The 23,235-nt window shown below is 37.7% G+C and overlaps 1 protein-coding gene across 1 annotated transcript in view; it reads left to right on the top strand.

The window, feature by feature from the left end:
* Positions 1-21,122, top strand: part of RPF2 (ribosome production factor 2 homolog) — a 33,122-nt gene extending 12,000 nt beyond the window's left edge. Inside the window, exons 5-10 of the mRNA XM_052645578.1 lie at positions 2,571-2,652; positions 3,245-3,321; positions 6,676-6,775; positions 14,396-14,498; positions 20,241-20,385; positions 20,946-21,122. Coding sequence (XP_052501538.1) covers positions 2,571-2,652; positions 3,245-3,321; positions 6,676-6,775; positions 14,396-14,498; positions 20,241-20,385; positions 20,946-21,122 — 684 coding nt within the window. The remainder of the gene's footprint in view (positions 1-2,570; positions 2,653-3,244; positions 3,322-6,675; positions 6,776-14,395; positions 14,499-20,240; positions 20,386-20,945) is intronic.
* The last annotated feature ends 2,113 nt before the right edge of the window (positions 21,123-23,235 follow it).

Genomic DNA, 23,235 nt, shown 5'->3' with positions numbered 1-23,235 from the left:
CTGCTAATCCAAACTCCTAAATTATCCTTTCCCCACCTTCTTTCCCTTTTGGTAACTGTAAATTTGTTTTCTGTGTGTGTGAGTCTGTTTTGTAAATAAGTTCATTTGTGTCATATTTTAGGCTATACATACAAGTTACATGCTGTTGTCTTTGTCTTCAGTTATTATGATCACCTCTAGGTTAATCAATATTGCTGCAAATGACATTATTTCATTCTTTATTGCTGAGTGGTATTGCACTGTGTGTGTGTGTGTGTGCGCGCGCGCGTGTGCGCGCGTCACATCTTCTTTATCCATTCATCTGTCAATGGACATTTAGGTTGCTCCCATGTCTTGGTTGTTGTAAATAGTGCTGCTATGAATTTTGGGGTGCATGTATCTTTTCGAATTAGAGTTTTCTCCAGATATGTGCCCAGCAGTGGGATTGCTGGATTATATGGTAGCTCAGTTTTTAGTTATTGCTGGTGGCTTTTTTTTAAACTAATTTAGTGTTGACTGTGCTAGGTCTTTGTTGCTGCGCAAGCTTTTCTCTAATTGTGGTGAGCAGGGGCTGCTCTGGTTGCAGTGCTGGGGCTTCTGTTTGCAGTGGCTTCTCTTGTGGAGCACAGACTTCAGGCATGTGGGCTCAGGAGTTGCAGTTCCCAGGCTCTAGAGCACAGGTTCAGTAGTTGTACACGGGCTCGGGCTTAGTTGCTCCATGGTATGTGGGATCTTCCTAGACCAGGGATTGAACTCTGTCTCCTACATTGGCAGGTGGATTCCTTACCACTGAGCCACCAGGGAAGCCCTTGTTTTTAGTTTTTGAAGGAGTCTTCATGCTATTTTGCATAGTAGCTGCACGCAACTTACATTCCCAATGGTGTAGGAGGGTTTCTTTTTCTCTACACTCTCTCCAGCATTTGTTATTCATAGACTTTTTATTTTTGCAGGTCGCATCATGTGGTATGTGGAATCTTAGTTCCCTAGCCAGGGATGGAACCCATGCCCCCCTGTAGTGGAGGCACAGTCTAAACCACCAGACTGCCAGGGAGGTCCCCTAGACTTTTTTATAATAGTCATTTTGCCCAGTGGCTCAGTTGGTAAAGAATCCGCCTACAATGCAGGAGACTAAAGTTCAGTCCCTGGGTTGGGAAGATCCCCTGGAGAAGGAAATGGCAGCCCACTCCAGGATTCATGCCTGGAGAATTCCATGGACAGAGGAGCCTGGTGGGCTACAGTCCACGGGGTTGCAAGAGTCTGACATGACTTTCGACTAAACTACCACCAACACCACCACCTTTCTGGCTTATGTGAGGTGGTACCTTACTGTAGTTTCGATTTGCATTGCTTTAATAATTAGCTATGTTGAGCGTCTTTTCATGTGCTTATTGGCCATCTGTATGTTTTCTTTGGAGAAATGAATATTTAGGTCTTCTGTCCATTGTTTGGGTTGTTTTTTTGTTGTTGTTGTTATTGAGTAGTATGAACTGTTTGTGTATTTTGGAAATTAAGCCCTTATTGGCCTCATTGTTTGCAGATATTTTCTCCCATTCTACAGGTTGTCTTTTTTCATTTTGTTTATGGTTTCCTTTGTTGTGCAGAAGCTTGTAAGTTTGATTAGATCTTATTTATTTTTGCTTTTATTTGAGCCTTTAAGCCATTTTGAGTTTATTTTATGTGAGGTGTGTTCTAACTTCATTGATTTACATCAGCTGTCTGGCTTTCCTAGCTCCACTTGCTAAAGAGACTGTCTTGTCTCCCTTGTATATTTTTGCCTCCTTTGTTGAAGATTATTGACCGTGGGTGTGTGGCTTTATTTCTGGGCTCTGTCTTCTGTTCCACTGATGCATAGTCTGGTTTTGTGCCGCTACCATGCTGTTTTGATTACTGTAGCTTTTTAGTATTGTCTGGAATGTGGGAGGGTTATGCCTCTTGCTTTATTTATTCTCTTTCTTTAGGATTGCTTTGGCAGTTCTGGATCTTTAGGTCCCATATAGGGACCTAAATTTTATATATAGGTCCCATATAAATTTTAGGATTATTTGTTTTGGTTCTGTGAAAAATATCGTGGATAATTTGATAGGGATCACATTAAATCGGTAGATTACTTTGGATAATATGGCCATTTTAACAATATTAATTCCTCCAATCCAGAGTGTGGGATGTCTTTTCATTTCTTTAAATCATCTTCAGTTTCCCTTGTCACTGTCTTAATGGTTCTCAGTGTTTAAGTCTTTCACTTGCTTGGGCAGGTTTGTTCCTAAGTTGTTGTTGGTTTTTTTTTATGTGATAAAAAAGGGATTTTTTTTTCTTTTACTTTCCCTTTCTGGTATTTCCTTGTTAGTATAAAGAAATGCAGCATGTTTCTGTATGTTAATCTTGTATCCTGCTACTTTGCTGAATTCATTGATCAGTTCTAATAGTTTTTGTGTGGACTCTAGGATTTTCTGTGTTTAGTAGCATGTCTTCTGCTTATAATGACAGTTTTACCCCTTCCCTTCCAGTTTGAGTACCTTTTATTTCAGAGAAGTACAATTCTTAAAGTTCTTATATTTATGCATTGATTTAATGGAATTTCTTTGGTTTTACAGGAATTTTTTTCAAAGAAGTCAGATTGTTCTTTATTCATGTTTGGCTCCCATAATAAGAAGCGCCCAAATAATCTAGTAATAGGTAAATGTCATTTACTTTTTAAAACTTTTATTTTATAGAGTCAGTTCTGTGGCTCATATTGACGGTATTCAGGAGTAACCAGTAAACACTAAGCTAGTTTTTTGTTTATCTACCAGTCTGCAGGTAAAGGATGGGTATGTTAATATCACCTTCAATCAAGCTGTAGAGGTTTTATGACTATAAAACATATATCCTAAAATCAGTATTAGAGTTAGGAAAAAAAAAGTATCATACTCACATAAAGTGACCCTGTCCTAATAAATACCTGTGTAATAAACATATTTGAAAATAAACCCTTGCTTTGTATTGAGACTTGGGTTGGCATAGTCAGTGACTCAATGGCAAGCTCATTACCCTCCATGGACTTTTATTTGCTCTGCTGTAAAATAAGGAAGTTTGGCTAGGTGATCTTTCAAGATCCTTTCTAGGACCAAGGTTGTAACAGTTCATTCTAGGTGGAGTTGAAAATTTAAGAAAGAAGGAACATGTCTGGGAGATTAAAGGACAAAAAAAAGAGGCAGATAAGTAGATGAATATAAGGCAGCTCTTTTGGAAAAATAAATGATTAAAAGAGAATGTATTTTTTTTCTAGGTCGTATGTATGACTACCATGTGCTGGATATGATTGAATTAGGTATTGAGAAGTTTGTCTCCCTTAAAGATATTAAGGTAAGATAATTGATTTTTTTAAAATAAGCATTCTATGTTGCTCTTGGGCAATAGTGACATCTTGTGGTGAAGAGTAAGGATACAGTTTTGTAGCTTAAATGAGAAAGAACTTGGTTTTTATGCTAGTGTGCTCTAAAAACTAAAAAGCACAGTTTCATTTTATCTTCAAAAAGAAGAAGATATTTACAGTGTATAACACATATGTAGGCAGTTAGAATTCACAGTTGTTACTAACTCTCCCTTAGGCTCTTAGTAGAAGTGCTATCCTTAACCTCAGAAATTTCAAAATTTTCAAAGTGAACCCTGTTTTAAACCTGGGAAGCTCTGGGTGATCCTAGAGTATTTTGGCTGCTAGCCATCAAATTGCTAGCTCACTTCTCCCCTTGAGGACTGGCACCTTTGTGTCTCCTTTGTTTGGGATTATGAAATAGAAAGTAGCAAATAGTTTTAGAAAGTCAAAAAAACTGTCCTAATGCAGCTCCTGGATCCAAATTGGGCTTCCGCTCGCTCTGACCTCTGCTCTTGGCTTGATCTTGTCCAGCAAACACAACATTTCACTGTGACCTCTTAGCTGCCTTCTAAGGCCAAAATTATTTTCCCTGTTGTATAGATTTGGTGACAGAGGCCCAAAGGAATTCCGTTGATGACCTAGGGTCATACATATAGTAAATGGTACAACTAAGATTAGGACTCAAGGACTTTGGTACTATACTTGATCTTAGCCAAAAGGCCGGGGAGCATTAGGACTCAAGAATTTTGAAAGAAAGGATATTGAAGTCTTTAATGGAAGGTTATGTAATTGTTCTCAGTTTATGGATCTTTGAGGATCTTGGTATAGCTGAAAGAATTATAGCAAATACATAGTCACTCCTTTTCCCAGCCTCCCCTAAGAAGAGGACATGCCGTCTAGATTTCCTATAGATTTAAAAAAGAGCTTTTATTAGATCCCCACTTAATCAGCTACATGAGCCTCCTCAGGTACAGGGTAGAACAGTGAGATTGGATTTAGAGACAGAACACTTGGGTTTGAGGCCTTTGCTTGTCATTTAGGTGACATTTGTGACCTGACAAGTCAGTTATTTCCCTGGCCCACAATTGGCAGTCCAGTGTTAAATAGGTGTAACAATGTCAGATGAGATAATATATGTGAAAATGTTTATCAGTGAAAATAATATGTTGAAAGGTATTTTGAAAACTATGTAAACTGTGATGCCTTGTTGTGGATGCTGTCATGTTATCACAGCGTGTTACGGGTCCTCTTTGGGGCTGTGTATGAACCTCTGGAGATGAGCAGTGCCGCTGCTGCTAGTGTGGCCACCTGCCAGTGGACGTGAGCGCTGGCCGATGGCTACACGCCAAACCCTCTGCTCTTTGTACTTCCCTTCCAGAGCAAAGACATACCCTGTCACTGTGCAGCTTCTAAACTGGACCACAAAATCATTAGTGTTTGGCAGGCTTGTTCTTAACAAGAGCTGTTTAAATCAAGTACTAAATTTTCACTCATGGAACATATCCATAACTATAAAATTCACTAACTGATGAGAATGTGCTTACATTGGCAATCCCTACATAGGCTATTAACCAGTCCCCTTCACTATGACCTGTTATTTGGTTATTATACAAGCTTATATTTTTGGTTTGTTTTGAAGTTGCATGTCTTGTTGCACTTTCTCTCCAGATTTATTTCCTCTTTATTTCTACCTCCTCATTTTAAAGACATCTTTACCAGGCATTTCTTTTCTGACTTGCCCACTTTTATTGCCAAGCTTCATCCTTTTGTTAATACTTAAGCAACAAGTGATTAGACACTACCAGGAAATAGAGTGATTAATCTAGAAACTTGTTTTCTAAGATGATCAAAATTCTAGGGGTGGTTATTCTGCATAGAATAAGTCTAAGGAATGAGATTATTTAAAATTTAAGGTTAGTTAGGGCTTCCCTGGTGGCTCAGAAGTTAAAGCGTTTGCCTGCAATGCAGGAGACCTGAGTTCGATCCCTGGGTCGGGAACATCCCCTGGAGAAGGAAATGGCAACCCACTCCAGTGTTGTTGCCTGGAGAATCCCATGGAGGGAGAAACCTGGTGGGCTACAGTCCACAGGGTCGCAAAGAGTCGGACATGACAGAGCAACTTAACTTTGACTAACTTTTCAGGCACAGATGAACACGGAAGAGTCAGTGGGTCTGAAAGGTCTATTCAGGCCCTCAATCAGACTTAGCCCATCTCCTAAGTAGACAGTTCAGGTTCAGGTTGAAAGCAGAGAATGTCAACAAGAGTGGTCATGGTGACCAGGGAAGCAACAAATGACCTCTGGGCCAGCGGCAGAGGATGTTTGTTGGTTTGTTGTCTTATCACCTCCTCATCCCCCAATTTGGAAAATCCTTGATTAGTGTCGGAGTAGAGATATTAGAATCAATGGAAAGCTCAGACCAACAATCATTTTTCTTCCCTAAATTAATCCTTTAGTTAAAGAATTTTTTCTCTTTGTTTCTTTTTCACTTTGGTAAAACAAAAATTCACAATTCCTTTTGGTATTGAAAATCTCGAATTAGAGAGATTCCTGGAGTTCCAGTTAGGACTCTGAGCTTTCACTGCCAAGGGCCCTGGGTTCAGTCCCAGGTTTGGAAACTAAAATCCCACAAACCATGCAGTGCAACCAAAAAAAAAGAAAAAGAAAAGCCAGAACTAGACAAAACACTTTTTGTAGTAAGAGCTTTGATTCTGTTGAGTGAGGACTGCCCATATTTTCTGTAGCTTGTATAACATATTGCTTCCCATGTGAATGTTTAGCTGGTAGTTTATTTAGTTTTCATTTTAAAATACTACAAATGACGCAGTAGGAAAAGCACATTGTTACAAATAATTCAAAGAAATTAAATTTATTTCAGCTCTGAAATGTTGGCCGTTAGAGGGATGTGTTTGTTTTCCAGCTTAGCTTTTTATTTTATTCTTTGCATAGAAAGTAGCTTACCTCATTCTTTAATCACTTATTAATTTGATACTAAGAAAGTAGAATGAAAAAAATATTTTTTAGTATTAAAAAATGTATAAATGAAAAAATCCCCACTCTAGTTTGAAGTAAAATCAGTATTCATAGGGACTTCCTGGCATTCTGGTGTTTAAGACCGTGCTTCCAGTGCAGGGGTCACAGGTTCAATTCTTGATTGGGGAACTAAGATCCCACATGCCTTGCAGTGGGGCCAAGAACAATAAGTAAAATCAGTATTCATAGATATAGTTTTAGGACAGTTAAGAAAATATGAAAATGGGTTGCTATAAATATTGACTACTTGAAAATCAGCATATAAACAGTTCAGACTTGATAATTATATAATTACATTTTTTTATTTCCTAGAATAGTAAATGTCCTGAGGGAACAAAACCCATGTTAATATTTGCAGGTGATGATTTTGATGTAACAGAAGACTACAGAAGACTAAAAAGTCTTCTTATTGGTAAGTATTTTAATTCTTATCTGCAGGATAGCTCAAGTAGGCATTCTAAGAGTTGTCATTGGTGGTGGCAGTTTGCAGCTTCACTCTGGATAAACAGCTTTTTTCTTTTGATCTCTCTCTTTCCTTTTGATTATTTTGTTTATTCCCCACTAGACAGAGAGAGTTAAAGGGATATTATACTCTATAGGTCATTATTTCTTTCTGCTAGTGTGGTAACTTTGGTACCAACCTATTTATATGGCATTTTATACTTTACTACATTGTTGCACCCATCTCCTATCATTATTGGTATTATTAAATTTAGAAAATTGAAAAGTTCTATTTTAAAGATTATTATACATCATCTACTCCCAATTCAAAAACCTCTGTTAGTTTCTCTTAGTCAGATATACAAGGCACTTCACACTGTAACCCTATATAATTTGCTTTCTTGACCTCCACCAATTTCCTTCCTCCCTTTTCCATTTAAAAACAAAAATAAAAAACCTCCTAAGGTTGTTTTATAGGTGACTGCTTCTTAGTGAACAATATTCATTCCTAATGTTTTATCTAATGACAACATCCCTTTCTGTGTGTTCACAGGTCACTTTCTTAAATTCCAGTATACAGTGTAGTTATTGCCTGAGATTGCTGTTAGATTTACCAATTTTAAACCACTTTTTCTCTTTGTTGAAAAGCTGGCATTATTGTTCTCTATGATTTCTTAAAGGTTACTAATACTTAATACTCTGTGATCACATCTCCATAGCTGTATTCTAACTCTGAAAAGTAATTTAGTTTATCCCTAGAGATATTAACTCTTTTGATACTCAGTGGAATTTTCTTAAATTTAAATAATGTGTTCAGTTTAGCATTTTTTGCATCATTATTACAAGCTATGCCTTAACTTTTTTGGTTGCCCTTCTTTTGGGTTTTTACATACTTTGCCCTAGATCACTTTGAAAAGTTCCTTGGATATATTTTATCAATAAATTAAATATATGCTCTTTACAAATCTGAGCCAACTGAAGAAAGTTTGTGGGCGGACACATTGCTTTTATGTTACTTTATTGGAATTACTTATGGTCCTGTTGGGAATACAGTTTTCAGGACTTCTCATTTCTTTTATTAATAATGGCTATTTTTGAAAAACTAAGTATTTCTATTACCTCCTTAATCCTTACTAAAGCTCTTGAGTTTGGTAACATTTCAATATATAGATGGGAAGATGGAGGCTGAGAGAGGTTAAGTGTTATTAAGCAGGTGGGGCAGAATCAAAACCCAAAGCTTGTGCTTTCTGCTTCTCCTCTTCATACTGTCCATGGTAAATAATTCCTTTGCAGAGTCTTTACTTTAGGTTCTTACCTCTGTTTTCCATGGATTAAAAAAAAAATACATGGAAGACAAGGACCAATATTTCTTTGAATATTACATATTTGGGAACATCAGGGGAGGTTTTTTTTTAGCCAAGATTTCTAGTACTTGTACTGCATTGGCCCAGATGTCCAGCTTTTCTCTCCTTGTTCTTACGTTTAATTACTGTTAATGAGGGAAGTATTTATAATTTGTTAGAAACAGCTTTGTTGCTTTTGTTTAAATGGTTATCTTATTATTCTGTGCTTCCACTAGATGGCAGGAATAACCACATAATGCAGTGATGAGCAGTAGGAAGTAAAAACCACAAAGGCGTAGGGAAAGAGGAAATACAGGTAGAGGGATAGTAAGCTTGTCCGGCACTTAGAGTTGAGTTTTTAATATAAATAGGGAGTAAGAAAGTTGCCGATTTGGTTGGTGTTGTGTGTTCACATGTAGAGCAGTAGGTAAAGAGAATTTATCAGGGGCTTTTCTCCTGTTAGGAAGGTGTTTTTGTTAGTAACTGGCCAGAAAGAAAAGTTAACTTCAGTATTTTCATGCCAGGTATCTGTTTTGCTCATTCTGAATTTTGCTTCTCTTTTGCTTCCTTAAATATTATATAAATGTGAGTGAGTGAAAGTTGCTCAGTCGTGTTTGACTCTTTGTGACCCCATGGACTATACAGTCCATGGAATTCTCCAGGCCAGAATATTGAAGTGGGGAGCCTTTCCCTTCTCCAGGGGACCTTCTCAACCCAGGGATCAAACCCAGGTCTCCCAAATTGTAGGCGGATTCTTTACCAGCTGAGCCACAAGGGAAGCCCTAAATATTTATATAGATTTGTAGTTAATCTCAGTGGGTCCTGCTTTTCTATTCAGTCCATCCTGTTTTTTTTTCCTTTAATTTTGGTTACACTGTGTGGCTTGTGGGATCTTAGTTTCCCCGCCAGAACGAGGGATTGAACCCAGGCCACGGCAGTTAAAGTGCCTAATCCTTACCACTAGACTATCAGGGAACTCCCAGTCCATCCTTATTTTTATGGTTACTTTTAAGTGTGACTACTCCTTGTATGGGGCTTCCCAGGCGGCTCAGTGGTAAAGAATCCACCTGCCAAGCAGGAGATGTGGGTTCCATTCCTGGGTGTGGAGATCCCTTGGAGAAGGGAATGGCAACCCGCTCTAGTATTCTTGCCTGGGAAATCCCACGGACAGAGGAGCCTGGTGGGCTGCAGTCCCTGGAGTCGCGAAAGAGTCAGCTGTGACTTAGTGACTAACACAACAAAGTAAACAACTTCTTGTATGTAAAGATAATGAATCAAGTAATAGGTTAGTTTTAATTAGTGTTCTTTTAAAGTCTATCATAAACCTAATTACCTCAGTTACTTTTTTTCCTTCTTTGCCTTTGTCTGTGTTAGTGGCCATTTCTACATCTGTGGTCATTGTTTTATTTTAACCTTTCTCATTTCCTAATTCTTATTCTACTTTAATGTATATATAATAATGAAAATAACTACCATAGATTAGGTCAGATAGTTTATTAAATGTAATCCTTTCTACAGCTTTTACAAAGGTAATTCTATGAGTCTGCTCAAGCTGCCGTAACAAAAGACCACAGACTGACTGGGTAGCTTATAAACAATAGAAATTTATTTTCTTACAGTTCTAAGAGTCCAGGTTTCTGCTGAGGACTCTCTTGCTGGCTTTTTGCTATGTGCTCACAAGGCTTTTCCTTGGGGAGGAAGGGAAGGAGGGAGAAGAGGAAAGAGAGGTTGAAGTTTTCTAGTCTCTTTTCAAAACACTAATCCTATGGGATCAGACCCCATCCTTATGACATACCTCATTTCACCTGAATTATTTCCATAGAGCCCTCATTTCCAAATGTAACCACACTAGAAATTAAGCAAATACTTGATTCATTATTGTAATATTATTCCCATGTTGTGGATGAAGAAATTGAGACCAGTTTACTTTTGTCCAGAGTGAAGAGGTAGTAAGTGGCAGAATCAGGATCTGATCTGATCTCTGACTGCAAATCTCCTGGTATTTCTCATCAACACTGTGGTCAACCTACTGTGCCCTTTTCCAATGTTTTTAGTCATGGACACAGTCACACTTAAGGTGTTACTTTTGCTTAGAATTGATCCATTGAAAAAATTTTCAAACTGGGGCTTTCCTTCTGACTAACTGATTTGTCTTCTACCCCTTTACTTCTGTTTAACCAAGTTTTTATCCTGGTTAAACAGAACTAAGGTGTTAGAAGACAAATTGGTGGCTCAGATGGTAAAGAATTTGCCCGCGATGCAGGAGACCTGGGTTTGATCCCTGGAGAAGGAAGTGGCAGCCCACTCTAGTATTCTTGACTGGGGAATCCCACGGACAAAGGAGCCTGGTGGGCTACTGTGCATGTGGTCACAAAGAGTTGGACATGACTGAGTAACACCTTTTTTCACTTTGGGAAACTCAGCAGGGGCCATGAGACTGGAAAAGGTCAGCTTTCATTCCACTCTCAAAGAAGGGCAATGCCAAAGAATATTCAAACTACTGTACAGTTGTGCTCATTTCACATCCTAGCAAGGTTATGCTCAAAATCCTTCAGGCTAGGTAGGCTTCAGCAGTACATGAACTGAGAACTTCCAGATGTACATGCTGGGTTTAGAAAAGGCAAAGATCAAATTGCCAACATTTGTTGGACCATAGAGAAAGCAAGGGAATTCCAGAAAAACATCTACTTCTGCTTCATTGACTATGGTGAAAGCCTTTGACTGTGTGGATCACAACACACTGTGGAAAATTCTTAAAAGAAATGGGACTACCAAACCGCCTTATTGGTCTCCTGAGAAACCTGTATGCATGTCAAGAAGCAACAGTTGGAACCGGACATGAAACAACTGTTTGACTATTTGGGTCTTTTGTGTTTCCATACACATTTAAAAATTGTTTGTTTTAGTTCTATGCCATTGGTAATTTGATAGGAATCCAATTGCATTGGAATCTATAGGGTATTATGGTCATTTTAACGTAATTCTTCCAGTTTGTGAACACAGTGTATCTTTCCATGTGTTTGTGTCATCTTGAGTTTCTTTCATCCATGTCTTACAGTTTTCCAAGTATAGGTCTTTTACCTTCCTTAAGTAGGTTTTTTCCTAGGTATTTTATTATTTTTGACATGATTGTTAATGGGAATGTTTCCTTAATTTCTCTGCTAGTGTGCTGTTAGTGTATACAAATGCAACAGATTTCTGTGTATTAATTTTGTATCCGACAACTTTACTGTATTCATTGATAAGCTCTAGTAGATATTTGGTGGCATCTTTATGATTTTCTTTGTATAGTATCCTGTCATCTGCAAACAGTGATTTCTTTTAAAGAGCAGAAGTTTTAAATTTTTGTGAAATCTACTTTATGCATTTTTTTCCTTTAATGGTATGTTTATGCAGTGTTTTGTTTAAGAAACCTTTGCTTATCTCAAGGTTGCAAAGACTTTTTTCATATATATGTGCGTATATATAATTTGTAATAATTTATATATATTGTTGAAGTCATATCTTAGGTTTAGATTTATGATCCATTTTGAGTTAATTTTTGTGTATGGTGTGAGCTAAGGGTAATGTTCTTAAAACTTGCTACCTCATTTCAGTTTTCTTTTCTTTCTTTCTTAAAATCTTATGGATAAACACATGGCTGTATGGTTTGCATTGCAAAAGCTGTTTCAGGGGAGACTGGAATTTACATATCTTGTTCTCCAGAATGACTATGACTTCAGTAATGCTGCCACAACAGTGAGTGGGGCTTTATTAACTTGGCCACTGAAAGAGTCAGGGTTTGGTAAAATTATGAGAAAGTTTGCCATTATTCTCATCAAGTTTTAGAGCAGAATTTAAAAAGTATATTTGGTTTATAAAAGTATCCCTGAGGAATATTTGTTTGGAGTAGTAAGGAAAGGTATTATGTACATGTGTTGACACACTTATGTCTGTTTTATATACATTAGAAATGTGATTTTCTCTTAGTTATCCATAAGAAGGAAAAGGCAAACTACAAAAGATGTATATGTCCATGCACATGGAGATTATTCCCGTCTTATGAGCTAATGGGAAGATGGAAGAAAAGTGCTGGGTAGCTACATTTGGGACAGAATATGAGATATTTCCTGTTCATGACATCATCTGTCTTGTGGGAGCTCTTCCTAAGTAATTAAGTTGGATGACTTTTTATGCATAACTTTGTCTCAGCTGAACGTTATTCGTGTGTTTCCATTTAGCCTCCTTCAGGTTCGGTCTTCTTATGTGCAGAATGAGGTGACCAAACTTCACTAATGTATTTTCCAAACTTTTTTCATTCATGTGTCATCTTTATAACTTTAGCCATGTCTATGTAATATCCATAGTGTTGTTCACTGGAGATTTTTCTTTAAATTGATTTCTCTTTTTAAAAAGAAATTGTATGTTCCTACTCTAAATGGAAAATGGTATATAATAACATAAATAATGCATTGTAGGTTATATCTGCCTGTATATCATTTAAAATTGTCTCATGTGCCACTTGGGTGTTACTACCACTCTGAGAAAACAACCTACTCCCTTATCTTGGTGGTTCTTTTCTGTCTTGAACACTTCAGGTTGCTTTACTTTGCTCATATAGTTGAGATTCTTTGTTGACGTTTTCTTGTTGGCCTCCACCATATAACAAACACCAGTTCAATTTAATAGTCAAAGTTTGAACAGCCATTTTTATAGACCTTTGCTATACTAACCTATCTGTCTTAGTAGATTAAAATTTTATATCTTGTTTTACATTTTCTAAAAAATTAATAATCACAGTAAACATGATATACTCTTGTGCTGAGCATTGGTTTAGAAGGAGAACTTCAAAACTGAAAAATTATTAGGTTGGTACAAAATTGTGGTTTCAGACCGTGAATTTTAAATCATTATAAGTATTAGCTCAAACACATCTTTATTAATCAAAATAAGAACCATTACAATCAATGCATTTTTGCCATCAAAAAATAAGTTTGTTTATTTTTGTAGCATAAAAATCTGCTTCGGGAGTCAATGAACTCTTGGAAAGCATTTTTTGCATTGTTCTGCTGGTTGTCAAGATGCTTGAAGAAGTAGTATTCAGATGGCGAGAGGTCATGAATATGCTGGATGAGGCAGAACTTTGTAGCGCAGTTTGTGCAACTTTTGAAACATTGATTGGCGACGTGTATCTAGGCGTTGTCTGCGGAAGAATTGGGCCCTTTCTGTTGACCCATGCCAGCTGCAGGCATTGTGGTTTTCAGGGTACCTCATTGATGTGCTGAGCATACTTCTCAGATGTAACGGTTTCACCAGAACTCTGAAGGCTGTGGTGGAGCAGACCGGCAGCACCAGTGACCATGACCTTTTTTGGTGCAGGTTTGGCTTTGGGAAGTGCTTTAGAGTTTCTTGTCCAGCCATTGAGCTGGTCGTCACCAGTTGTCATGTAAAATCCACTTTTGTTGCAGGTCACAATCCGATTGAGAAATGTTTCAGTTGTTGCATAGAGTAAGAGAAAATGACACTTCAAAATGACAATTTTTTTGATTTCCGGTCAGTTCACAAGGCACACGCTTATAGAGCCTTTTCACCTTTCCAATTTGCTCCAAATGCTGAATGACCATAGAATGGTTGATGTTGAGTTTTTTGGCAACTTCTCGTATAGTTGTAAGAGGATCAGTTTCGATGATGCTCTCAACTGGTCGTTGTCAATTTCCGATGGCTGACCACTATGCTCCTCACCTTCAAGGTTATTGTCTCGTTTGCCAAACACATTGTCGATGTTGTGAGCTGTCTCTGCTGCTATGACCCATTTTGAACTCAAATAAGAAAATCCCTTAAATTTGCTTTTTGTCTAACATCATCTCCATAGTCTAGGATAAATATAAAATAAACAGCAATAATAAATCATAAGCAGAAAACCATAAAGCAGGAAATTCACATTAAAATGATATATAGTATAACCACATTTATTTAGAATGTATTGCGATATCAAACACCAAGTTTCAACAATGCAAAAACTGCAGTTACTTTTGCACCAACCTAATACATGGCTCAGTGAACTAAACACAGAAATATAGTCATGAGATTAAATGATAGAAGGATGGGACCATCACATTTTTCAGGGATCAGTTTTGTGCTACTTACCTTTTTTAGATAAGACATTAAAGAGTTCCATTTGTTTAGAATGCAGCTAATTTGTAACTGAATTTTAAAGGTATGTTGGTCTTAAAAAAATTTTTTTTTAACGACCTAATGTGTGCTTTTAGATTTCTTCAGAGGCCCCACAGTATCAAATATCCGCCTGGCTGGTTTAGAGTACGTTCTACATTTCACTGCCCTGAATGGGAAGATTTACTTTCGAAGCTATAAGTAAGTGCATTTACATGTTTTTATTAATCATCAAGGTTAGCATTTTAGTGTGACTATTTAATAGAGCTCAAACTGAGAATTGGTGTCTGACCAGAAGTTTATTTGGAGAGTTTGCAAAATAGCAGTGACAAATAGCTGTATGCTGATCCTCAGGTCTGTCACTCCTCTGCTAACTTCTGCCTCTCGGAAACCCTGCTTTTCCAGGACTCTGGAGCCTCAGACACTTTCTCTGAGCTCAAAACACGTATTCAGTCTTGACTTGCCCTACTTTTATGCAGTATTTCCTTATTTTTCTTGACTGGACTTAGAGCACCAAGCTATAAGTCTTAAGCCAGCTAAAGCAAATCTCAAAACCCTGAGTCTAAAAAAATGGAGTTGAAGGGAATAAGAACATTCAATGACTAGATTCATTTTACCTTCATTCTCCAGCCCAGGCCTTCTACCTTACCCCCAACACAATATAAATATAAATCTGAACAAGCTGATTTTGTTTTCATTAAAAATCTAATGACATGTCACAACTGAGCATTTGAGGTAAGCATGACTTTTTCCCCCTCGTATTTAAAATAAAGTTCTAGCGCTGATGATGGAGCCCACACTTTGCTAAAGAATACATTGACTCCCACAAACTGCCTGTACATTGACATCAGAGTGGCGTCTGTGTTGCACTGTGCCGTGGCAGTGCAGCCTAAGTGCTGGCAGCCCGGGCTTGGCAGTGTCTTCTGTGCAAGTGTGCTATTTGTACAGCTGTGTGTGGACTTCAGCGTTTCATCCATGGTTTTAATTTTGTTTTTGTCTCAATGGAATACGTGATTGACCAGCTTGTGTCCAGTGAACATCTAAATGAACTAAATGTTCACCTGGTTTTTTTTTTGGTCAGTAATTTCCATCTTTTTCTCAAGTGTGTATGGAGTCAGATATTCAGTTCTTTTCACCCCATGAATGGTACCTCTATTTCTGTTTTTCTGTGTTTTGTTTTTTTTTCTTATAAATAGTTGAGATTGAAAGCCCCTGTAGTCTGTTGTTTGAACTTTCAAACTTGGTTTTGGGACTTTTAAGAACTAAAAGCCTAACTAAACTATTTATGATATTTTGACTCCACTTATTTAGTGTAAATAGAATGCTAGATTTTTGAGTAAAAAGAATAGATATGCAACAAGCAATGATGGTTTACTGTATAGCACAGAAAACTGTAGTCAATATCTTGTGATAACCTATAATAGAAAATAATTTCAAAGATAATATATGTGTATAACTGAATCACCTTGCTGTGTACCTGAAATATTGTAAGTCAACTATACTTCAATAAAAAATATATATATATTAAGAAAAAAGAATGTATACAAAATAGGTGACTCCTATGTATAGAGCAAGAAATGAAAGATGAAAACTCACTAACAAAATCTTTTTGAAAACTTACGTTAAACAGGGAGACCCTGGGGATACAGTGGAACTAAAAATGTAAAGATAAAAATCTTTGAGAAAGAGAAATGGATAATAATAATAATCTAAAACTCTTTCATGGTGAACAATTTCAAAGAAAGTATTCTCTTATGTCAGAACTTATATTTAGTGAGATTTTCCTGGTGGTTCAGTGGTTAAGATTCTGTGCTTCCAATGCTGGGTGTGTAGGTTCAATCCCTGGTTGGGGAAATAAGATCTCACATGCTGCACGGCACAACCAAAAGTTGTTTTTTTTTTTTTAATTGTATTTAGTGAAAGGAAAAATTAATTTGTAAAAGAAAAGAAAGATATAAAAAAAAAAAGCAAAATGGACAGAAAATTAGTAAATCAGACTTAAGAACAAGGATAAATTGACAGTGTAACTATAAATAACCATCCACCCACTTTAAGAAGTATATTTTTGTTGAAATGCATCTCCCATTGAAAAAAAAAAGATTTGAATTTTTAAAATTAGAAACCCTGCTGTAAAACTTTAATCCCAGGTTTTCGTATCTATATCCTCTAATACCTGTTAGCTGTTGACTTGAAATAGAAAATGGACATTGTGATTGAGAGCAAGCTGCTAGTGGGAGAATCCCTCTATGTGGATTAGCTTAGCCTCCTAGGGCTGTGCTCTGCTTAGGAGAGGAAGAGGTGGTCCCTGGAATGAGCATCAGCTCTGAGCCTAGTGACCTGGCTCTGTGCCAGGCTTCACGACAGAACATGGTCAGGTCACCTCTCAGGGCTTCTGTTTTTTCTTTGCAAAGTGTAGTGATACCATGTAGGTAATTCTGAGGTACCTCTGAGATGGATAATTCTCCTTTTTTCAGAGGGAGAGAGGTGCAGACAGAGGTAGGAATGTGCCAGAAAAGAGTTTCTGTCCTCGTGTGGCTTCTCAGGATTCTCACAGGCTGCTCTTGGGTGTCCTGCCCTCTTCCAGCCGGCCCATAGGCAAAGTTAAGGTGATAGTTAATGTGTGTATGCAGTCACTTGGTCGTATCCCACTCTGCGACCCCATTGACTAGCTCGCCAGGCTCCTCTGTCCGTGGAATTTTCCAGATAGGATTACTGCAGTGGGTTGCCATCTCCTACTCTAGGGGACTTCCCGACCCTGGGATCAAACCTGAGTCTCCTCTGTTTGCAGGCAGATTTTTTACCACTGCACCATGGGGGGGAACCCCAGTAGTTAATATTGACACTTATTAACTTGTGAAGATGAATAAGGATTATAAAATGGTTTTGTGCTTTTTGGATGAAAAGAACTGTGAGTATGAAATTATATTAATAGAAATGTTGACCAGACCTTTTGGGGAAATTAATCATAGTGTTACTGGCATCTTCCTGTATATCCAATAATAATTAATTCCTTGGAGAATTTTGTTCACTGTAGGGCCAGAACTATTAATATGAAACAGAAGATCTTTAATAACTGCCATGTATGCCTTTGCCATGGCATCGGGTAGGTTTTATGGGGAGAAATATGCAGAACAGGAAGTATTAGCATACCTTAAAAAGCAAACAACATTCTGGGTAGGGAGTTTAAGTACTGAAAACAGAAGAGAGGGATGTGAAAGGAAGAAAGATAAGGAAATTACAATTTAAGCAAGAGGGTAATGCCAGTCTTTCTCAAGAAATAGGCAAGTCATGCGTAAATACTATAGAGATTACCGATTAACATGTCTAATAGCCTAAACCCATCTGAGAGGGAAGGAACTGGGTTCTGTTTGTCTTTGTATCCCTGCATTGTATACCATCTAGTCTCCTAGAACTGAAAGTTATGTATGATTTAGAGCTTATAGGGAAACAAAAAACAGAGCTTGAGGTTAGGATCTGAGATGGAGATTTACATGGGGTATAAATATTCTGGGCAGTAGTAGGTATTTGACTGGAGATACGAAAGCCTGGAATCAAAATGTCTGCTTTAAAAAGAAGTGCAGTGTTTATGATGGCATTGAGGGTAAAGGAAATGGTTTTAATTTTATTTTTTAAGAGTTGATATTTAATAGAGTCTTCATGTATTTTCCTTAGTACGATCACAAAAATCCTTTATAAATTATCTTAATACATTTCCTCTGAGAAAGTGTAAATAGATGGTTGTGTTTTTTTTTTAAAGATTAACATTTAATGATTTTAGATTCTAGATTTCATGATTAAATTCTGTTAATGAAAAGATGATAGCTCTATCACGAGAAACCATATGCAGAGAACTGAAAGCTGGAGTAAGTTTCCTTCTACTTCTATCAAGTAGAAATAGAATAATAAGCATACTCAATGAAGTGATTAAGATCATCCACGCATACTGTCTAGTATGGCACTATAATTAATTCATCAGTAAGTAGCAGCATATGTAGTTACATGGAAACAATCTTACTAACTTTCCATACTGCTCAAAAGATTACTCTGTTGGGAGGACACTTGCATAAATAAAAAGGTCCTTGGGTAATCGGACTCCATCAGGCATGCCATGAACTGTTCTGTATTGACAGGTTTTCCATTTAGCTGAAATTAGCATTTTAAGTGGCGAAGGAAATGGCAACCCACTCCAGTATTCTTGCCTGGAGACTCCCGTGGACACAGGACCCTGGTGGGCTGCTGTCCATCGGGTCGCACAGAGTCGGACACGACTGAAGCAACTTAGCATGCATGCATGCATTGGAGAAAGAAACGGCAACCCACTCCAGTATTCTTGCCTGGAGAATCCCAGGGACAGAGGAGCCTGGTGGGCTGCCGTCTGTGGAGTCGCACAGAATCGGACACGACTGAAGCGACTTAGCAGCAGCAGCAGCAGCATTTTAAGTGGCAGAAATTTTTTTCATTGAAATTTTATGTATGTGATTTCCTTAATTTCTTAAGTTAATCTACTGAACACAAGGTATTAATCAAGATTTAGTCTATTTTTTTTTTTCATTTTTTCTGTTGGCTGCTTCACTCGGCGTACAGGGATCTTAGTTCTCCAACCAGAGAGTGGACTCATGCTCCCTGCAGTGGAAGTGCGGAGTGCTAGCCACTGGCCCACCAGGGAATTCCCAAGATTTAGTCTTGATACGAGTTCAGCATGATAAATACAGTTTATTTGAGATATGAAAGATGTAGAGGCGATTGCAGAATAAAAAATAAAAACCTGTGATATAAAAGAGTTACATGGTCACTGCCCCTGTATGCTTTGAGTGAAATATTAAGGACAATGGCATGATGTCAGCCATCTTCAGCTCCTAAAAATGTTTTCCCCTCAGTAGGCCAGAGACAGGCCTTCCCTCAGGTCTCTTCTCCCAGAATCCCCATGAGGAGAGTGGCTTAAGAGCCCTTGTTTAAGCTCCTTTTTTCCCTGTGCTTGCTCCCTTAAAGCCCCATACTAACATTTATTTTATCTTTTAATGTTTGTATGTTTTTGTTTGTTTAACATTTCTGCTCTTTACATATCCTAGGCTGTGGGGTTTTTTGCTTCGTTTTTCCTTTTTGCCTTGTTTAGTTGAGTGTGAACTACTGTGTCTGATACAGCGTACCTATCTCTGTGACTCTTCCAGAAGCCAGTAAAAGCACTTCCTGTAAGTGGACTGTATTGGTTGGTTGTCTTCATGTGACGCAGGGCTTTTAATAAGGTTTTACACATTTCACTCCTGCTTCCTGGTATTTTCTTATTCCTGGGTTTTACTTATTCTGCTTTCCTCTTCTTTCTCTTCTCTGTGTCACTTGTTACTTCCTTCTCATCCTGACTTTTATGTGAAAAGGCTCATCTTTTCTGAACATTATTATTTAGTTCTTTTCTGTGTGGAGATCTGATCACTCTAACGAATTTGAGTCTTTCAGCACAAATAACCTTCAAGTCTTTGAGCAGTTCTTATAATGTCACTCCCCCAAAAAAGAATTAAATGAATCTCCCTTCTTCCCCGCACTGTATTCCTCATATGCTTTCAGATCCAAGGTTATTTATACATATGGTATCCAGAAAGTCATGGTTTTGTTATGTTCATTCCAGTCTATAGAGATCAGTGTCTGTGCTTTGGAGAAAAGTTGATTCTGAACGGATCTTAGAGAAATAAGAATTTGTTAATTATGTAAATATAATGTCTTAAAGATCCACTTAAAATTTTTAATATAATTATGTAAACCTTAAATAAAGACATCAAATAAAAGATTCCACTTCTTAGGAGGACTATCTGTATATAAAGTATTAAAATTAGGCTTTCCAAACATTTTGTTATTTTATGGAACTATAATTCTCTAGAACAAAAGTATTTGGAGGAATGGGATTTTGATTATCAAAGTCAAAGCAACATTTCTTTTTGCTATTTCATAAAGGTTGCTGTTGAAGAAATCTGGCTGTAGAACACCACGGATTGAATTGGAAGAGATGGGACCCTCGTTGGATTTGGTTCTGAGGCGGACACATCTAGCATCAGATGACCTTTATAAATTATCTATGAAAATGCCCAAAGCCCTGAAGGTACATGACTTGCAGCTTGGTGCCATGTTTATTTGTATATTCCTCTCTTCTTTCCAAAAAGGATTTGTAGCATATTACATTAAAGGACATATATAAACAGATCAATATAATAGATAAAATTAGACTTTCAGAGCCAAAGAAAGAAGGAAGAAGCAAATAAGCCAATCATAAAGGATAATAAAATTGTAGAAACCAAGCATCAAGTGTTGCCGAGTGCTTCCTGGTAGCCAAGACTGCCAGTTTTCAGCAAAAATAGGTCTCATTTTGGGCATTGTGAAAATGTAATTTCAAGCCTAGGATGTATAACCCATACTTCCATAAAATGTATTTTGACTTTTGAATGGTTTTAAAAAGCAAGTAGAAATGGCATCTCTGGAATGCCAGTAAATATTTGAAATGATAGTCATAATCCTTAAGCTAAACATAAGAACTTCTCTCGGTGCATGACAATGATTAGTTTCTTAGGTTGAAGTTGTTAAACAATAGTTGTTGTACACTAGGATTTTTATCAGTTCATAATAGTAGACTCAACTGTTTTTTCATATATTACTGTTTCATAGCCAAAGAAGAAGAAAAATATCTCTCATGATACTTTTGGTACAACTTATGGAAGAATTCATATGCAAAAGCAAGACCTAAGCAAACTACAAACCAGGAAAATGAAGGGGCTGAAGAAGCGACCTGCAGAAAGGAAAGCAGAAGATGAGAACAAATCAAAGAGAATTAAAAAGAATTGATGGAATTTAGCCAATAGCTGCATTTTTATTGTAGTTATGAAGCATCCATTGTTTCAGAGTTTCTTATAAGATTTTATTATATATTTTTATAACTTGATAATTTACCTAAACTATATATATTATATACATTATGAACAGTAACATACTAGTATTAGATTGAAAGTTACACTTTTACTGGAGATATTATACCCAGGTATGCCATTTTCTTTCTGTGATGTGACATTACCCTCTGCCCACCCTCTACAATGTCCCCTGTCTCATTGGGTGGATAAGTGAGGAAGGATCCCCAGAACAACCAGTGGTATTTTAGAGAATTTTGAGTTAAGCCTTAGATAAAGGGAGGAAGTCATGGAAAGTGTAAATGTTCCAAAGTAACTGTATACATGCTCAGTGTGAGCTGCTTGGAAACGTGACCCCATCTCCCAGCATATACCTACAACCTGACTTTCCTGTTGTTCTGCCTAAAATTCTACCAGAGATTCATTTTGAGATTTTAAGCTTTATGTCTTAGAACATAAATCTCTGAGATGTCTACTACCTGACATATTGCCTTACTACTGATTATTTTAATTTCAAGAGATTCTACTACTAAATGAAGCCTAATCCATCTTCTCAGAGAGAAAAGAAGTTTTGCTAAGGGTCGAAGTGAGAAAAGAGGAATGGTAAGTTAAGGCAGAGGACATTTGAGGGTACCAGGTAGCCCTAGGTAAAGGGCGCACGAAGGCCCTGGGTGTTTACATACTGAGTAGGAGTAAGTCAAAACCAAACAGCTTGTTTTGAAATTTTCTTGAAGACTGGCCCTGTGCCTAGAAAAATGGCAAAAGGCTTTCTACTTCCTATTCCTAGTATTGCAAACTTGTTTTCCCTAAATGTAAATTTTAGTTTCCTTGATTGAGTCCCTGGCAAAAAGGCTCCTTTACACAACCCAATTATGCTGTATAAGAACAAACATACGTAAACCATGGTGTGTTATATGAAATAGAAATGCTTTTGTTTTCAATTCCATGTCAAGGAGCTCCTCCATGTCTTTGTGTGTGCATGCATTTATATGAGTTTGCTGACACTAAGCAAAAACTGGAATCTCAATTTTACTTTCTTTATCCTTTCTCTTTTGTGAACCCATTCCTTAGCCTTCCCTCTCCCCATCCCTTTCCAGATGGCTGATACTCTCCTCTTAAAAAGGAGGGCGTTAGTATCACTTATGTGCACTTGCTGCTTGATTATACATTGTTTTTCTTTTTTTTTTTTGGCTTCTCGTTGCAGAACACAGGTTCTAGGCACACAGGCTTCAGTAGCAGCAGCACTCAGGCTTAATAATTGTGGCACATGAGCTTGGTTGCTCCAAGGCATGTGGAATCTTCCCAGACCAGGGATCAAACCTGTGTCCCCTACGTTGGCAGGTGGATTCTTATCTACTGCACCATCAAGGAAGTCCTTGATTATAAATTTAACCAAGACTACATAATTTTAGACCTGAAAAAAGAAAAGTGAAAGTGAAAGTCACTCAGTTGTGTCCGACTTTGTGACCCCATGGACTATACAGTCCATGGAATTCTCCAGGTCAGAATCCTGGAGTGAGTAGCCTTTCCCTTCTCCAGGAGATCTAGACCTGAAGTAGGCAGATTATGTCTAAATGGAGAGAGAGGGTTAAATTAAAACGATTCATGTCCTGCTATCTACAAGTAGATGGACAGTAGCTGGGGAGAAAGGGAGTCATGAAAGGAGCATCAGTAATGATAGGAGTATAGTCTTTGCCCAGTGCTTGACCCCTGACAGGTCCAACTAACACTGATGAAGACAGTGATTCAGGAGGCAAAGCAATGGGCCCTTTTCACCAGTCACTTACAAGAAGGACCCTCTGCCATGTTGAATGGCTGTTATAACGTGATGCCATCTTGGGCCTGTTCAGCGCCTCCTGTCCTTCAGCTCACCCTACCTAGGGTTGTACTGTGTAGTGAATCTCTGTTGTCAATGGCTTTGTAGTGAATAGATACTGTTTAGTGATCATTAGGTCCAGGTGGCCTCTGCACTCTTTATTATTGTTAGGCTCCAAACAATAATGAAGACCTTTGGCTGACGTATTCTCAGTACCCAAGAGACTAGTTACCCGTTC

Source organism: Budorcas taxicolor, chromosome 9 (genome assembly GCF_023091745.1).
Source record: "Budorcas taxicolor isolate Tak-1 chromosome 9, Takin1.1, whole genome shotgun sequence".
Classification (NCBI taxonomy): domain Eukaryota; kingdom Metazoa; phylum Chordata; class Mammalia; order Artiodactyla; family Bovidae; genus Budorcas; species Budorcas taxicolor.
Note: the sequence above shows the minus strand (reverse complement) of the source record. Positions and strands in the feature narration are given on the sequence as shown.